Source organism: Syzygium oleosum, unplaced genomic scaffold (assembly GCF_021117445.2).
Source record: "Syzygium oleosum isolate NSW1041296 unplaced genomic scaffold, Sole_v2.1 Sole_v2.16, whole genome shotgun sequence".
Taxonomy (NCBI): Eukaryota; Viridiplantae; Streptophyta; class Magnoliopsida; order Myrtales; family Myrtaceae; genus Syzygium; species Syzygium oleosum.
This window is the reverse complement of record NW_026607500.1, coordinates 2,652,019-2,655,460: the sequence shown is the minus strand read 5'-3', so window position 1 is coordinate 2,655,460 and position 3,442 is coordinate 2,652,019. Positions and strand designations below refer to the sequence as shown.

Genomic DNA, 3,442 nt, shown 5'->3' with positions numbered 1-3,442 from the left:
TTTGGGTCGGCGATACCCTGGGATGTCGCATCATTCGACCAGAGAAGTGTGTCGCGTGCTCGAAGGGGTTCGGGGCGTGACATGAGGTGAGCATCGACCGAGGAGAGTGACAGAGTGAGAGTGAGAGTAAATGTGAGACGAAAGTAAAAGAAGGTATTTCTCGGCTTAATGTGAAGCTGTGAACGTCGAGCAAGTTAGGTTTATTTTAGGGATTTAGGATTTTTCTTTTTATTAAAAAAATTAAAAATTAAATAAATATATTATATTGCCGATCCGATCCGGCTGGGCGGGCAAGCGATTCCACACCTTGAACCGGGAACTGGACCGGTTCCCAAAAATTAGAACTGGGGACCGAACCGACTCTCTTAGGAACCACCGGTTCCGGGCAGTCCCGGGCAGTCTGAGCAGTTCTCCATTCTTTTGTACACCCCTAATATCTAGTTCTGATAATCTCAATATAAGGCGCGTGCACCAAAAGAAATTTGAGCCATTCTTTTATCCTAGTGTGAAGATGGAAATGAAAAAGGAAGAAAACAGAAGCAGAGGAAAAAGAAAGTGAAAGTGTACTTTTGACAAAGGGAAGAACGGAGGGAGAAAATGCAATTAGTAATTAGAATAAGTTTTGAAAATGACAAGTCACCCTCCAAATAATGAGTAGAGACTAACAATTTGTGTCTTGTTGAAATAAGAAAATAATATGATCATGTCTAATTCAAACAGGATACGTTTAATACACATATTGAATTGTCTTGATGCGTGTTGAAACAACTGATTAATTAACATGTCAATTCGTATCTAAACGGGTTAAGCAGGTCAATTCGCATGAGGCATGATTTTAATAATGTCATAATTTATGTCAAGCTCAAATCTATTTAATTGGCATGTCTTGCCGTATTGTGCAAATAAATCATATCAAGAATCATGAGCCTAATGATGATCCAATGCAAATGTCACGAGGGAGCCCAAAAATTTCTTCCCCCCTTTTTTGTCTTCCTTCATTTTTTCCTTTTCCATTAAAAGGCGTATAAGTGTTGCTTTGTCAACTTAGTCCACCTGTGGATATAGTGAGGATGACGTTAAGAATTAAAAGCTTCATATATGTATTGAGATCTACCTACGCATATTTCCCTTTTTGTAGGTTAGTTATAATTGGAGTAAATTACCTAGACACTCTGCATATTATACCCAACGACCCTCTATACTTGTATTGTTGGTTTTAGTCCATGTAAATAAATGGGTGAATTTAGTCTCTCCGACCAATACTTGCTAACGTTCTTATTGAGTTTCGATGATTAACAATTAGGTATTTCTTTTAAATAAACATAAACCGAGACTAAGACAAAAATTTGTAGGAGAATAAATGCTTATGCAAATGTCTTGTTTATCATCACATTATGAAGTAGTCCATGGCGGAACTTCTGATGTGAATTTTTCTCTTCTTTTTTATTGGTACGTATATGACTTAGGGAAAGTTTAATTGCGTGTACCAAATATGCATTCCAATTCAATTTTGGATGGTTGATTTTGATTTGCGAAAAGAATTGCCTAAAGGAGCACGTATAATTTGTTTGGAAGCATAGTCCAAAACAAAATCTTTCACAAGCTACTCAACGAAATAGAAATTGTGTTGCTATTAGGTGTTACTTTGGATCGCGACCCTAGACACGAAGCTATCGTGTGAATGCTTACTTTTTACGATCTGTCGTTCTCAATCTCAAGATCAGCTACTCCTATAAACTGCAAGAGCCCAGTTTCTTAGATTAGGGCATACCGCAACCTCTCTTCTTGTTCTTCTTCTTCTTCTTGAGGAAGCCATGGAGTCCCCTAAAAAGGCTAACAAGATCAGCGAAGTGGTTCGACTACGGCAGCTCCTTAAGAAGTGGAGGAACTTTGCAAACTCGTTGAAAACCAAAACAGCCGCCAGTATCATGAGCCCGAACCACGGCGGCATCCACGAGAGCATCAGCTTCCTCAAAAGAACCATCTCTTCTCTATCATCGTCAGACGACGGCAGCAACAAAAAGAAGCACAGCGGCGGCAACAGTAAAGTTGTCCCGAAAGTCTACCTCGCAGTCTGCGTCGGCGAAGAGCTCGAGAGGTTTGTCATCCCAACACACTTCTTGGGCCACGCGGCGTTCGGGTTCTTGCTGCGAAAGGCAGAGGAGGAGTTCGGGTTTCAGCAGACAGGCGTCTTGAGGATCCCGTGCATCGTTCCGGTGTTCCAAAGTGTTGTGAAGATGGTGGAGGGGAAGAAGAAGAACGTGGCAAACAATGGCGAGTGCAGACGAGACGTGTGGAGGTCTCCTGTCGGACGGTGGTGAGATGAGTCATCGTCATCTTCGTCACTCTCGGCATCATCCTTGGAGCCCTTTCGTCAGATGAATCGTCTTCCCCTCTGTGTTCTTGCTTAGGTCTTATGTATATTAAACCAGAGATGTTGCTTCTTAGGAGATATAGGCTATACTCTATATTCTATGTCAATAGATAAACAAATACAGAAAGCATAGAGAGAAGGGGATGAGTATTGACCAGTTTTGAAATGGAGATCTTGACCTTGTAAATGTGGAGATGCATCTTAAACTTGCCCGGCTACGATAACGGTACGATCATTCTTAGAGATAACACGGTAGATTCTGGACCACAAGTTCTCCTCAGCAAGTAACCGGCAAGTTCATAAGGTGCAGAGTTGACCCCTGAGAAGTAGATTCAGCAAGAAAGGAGCAAAGGATCGCCCAGAAATTACTCGGAAAAAACTGAAACAACAATGCTTTTTTACTGTATTTGATCGCAGAACAATGATTAGGACATAAAAAAAATGTAAGGAATTGTCATAATCTATTTTTTATTTGATAAAACATCAAATATCATGTCGGATATAATCATACAAAATAAAAAGAGAATAAAATAAGGCACCCTCCAAACCTAACACCCAAGTCTCTCTTCCCCCACAGATTTGAAAATGATATGATTTGACCTCAAAGCCACTTGAATGTAGCCGATAATAGCGGGGCCGGAAAATTGATGTGTATCAGAATCACCTCTCCCTTGTCACCCAGCACCATCATCGTGCTCGCCGTTGTCATCACCCCTCTCTCTCTCTCTCTCTCTCAAAAGTGAACTTGTAATAGAGCCCACCAATTTTACTGCGCCAAATCTCTCTGAGTAACCTTACCTGATTATGACCATGTGAATTTGGATCTTACTTACGAATGACAGCACAAGACCTCACTCATCCGCTGAGAGACAGGTTGTCTTCACTCTTCACCCATATCTCCCTACCTTGTCACCCAGCACCATCATCACGCTCGCCGTTGTCTTCACCCATATCTCTCTCTCTCTCTCTCTCTCTCGTGATCTTGTCATAGAGCCCACCCAATTTACGGCACCGAAATCTCTGAATAATCTTACATGATCATGCCCATGTGAATCCGGTTCTTACATA

The 3,442-nt window shown here is 41.4% G+C and overlaps 1 protein-coding gene across 1 annotated transcript; it reads left to right on the top strand.

Moving 5' to 3' along the window:
* Nucleotides 1–1,657: 1,657 nt before the first annotated feature.
* Nucleotides 1,658–2,624, top strand: LOC115686554 (protein SMALL AUXIN UP-REGULATED RNA 51-like). The gene has a single exon (XM_030611897.2). The coding sequence runs from the start codon at nucleotides 1,815–1,817 to the stop codon at nucleotides 2,319–2,321; it is 507 nt and encodes a 168-aa protein (XP_030467757.1). The 5' UTR covers nucleotides 1,658–1,814; the 3' UTR covers nucleotides 2,322–2,624.
* Nucleotides 2,625–3,442: the final 818 nt, after the last annotated feature.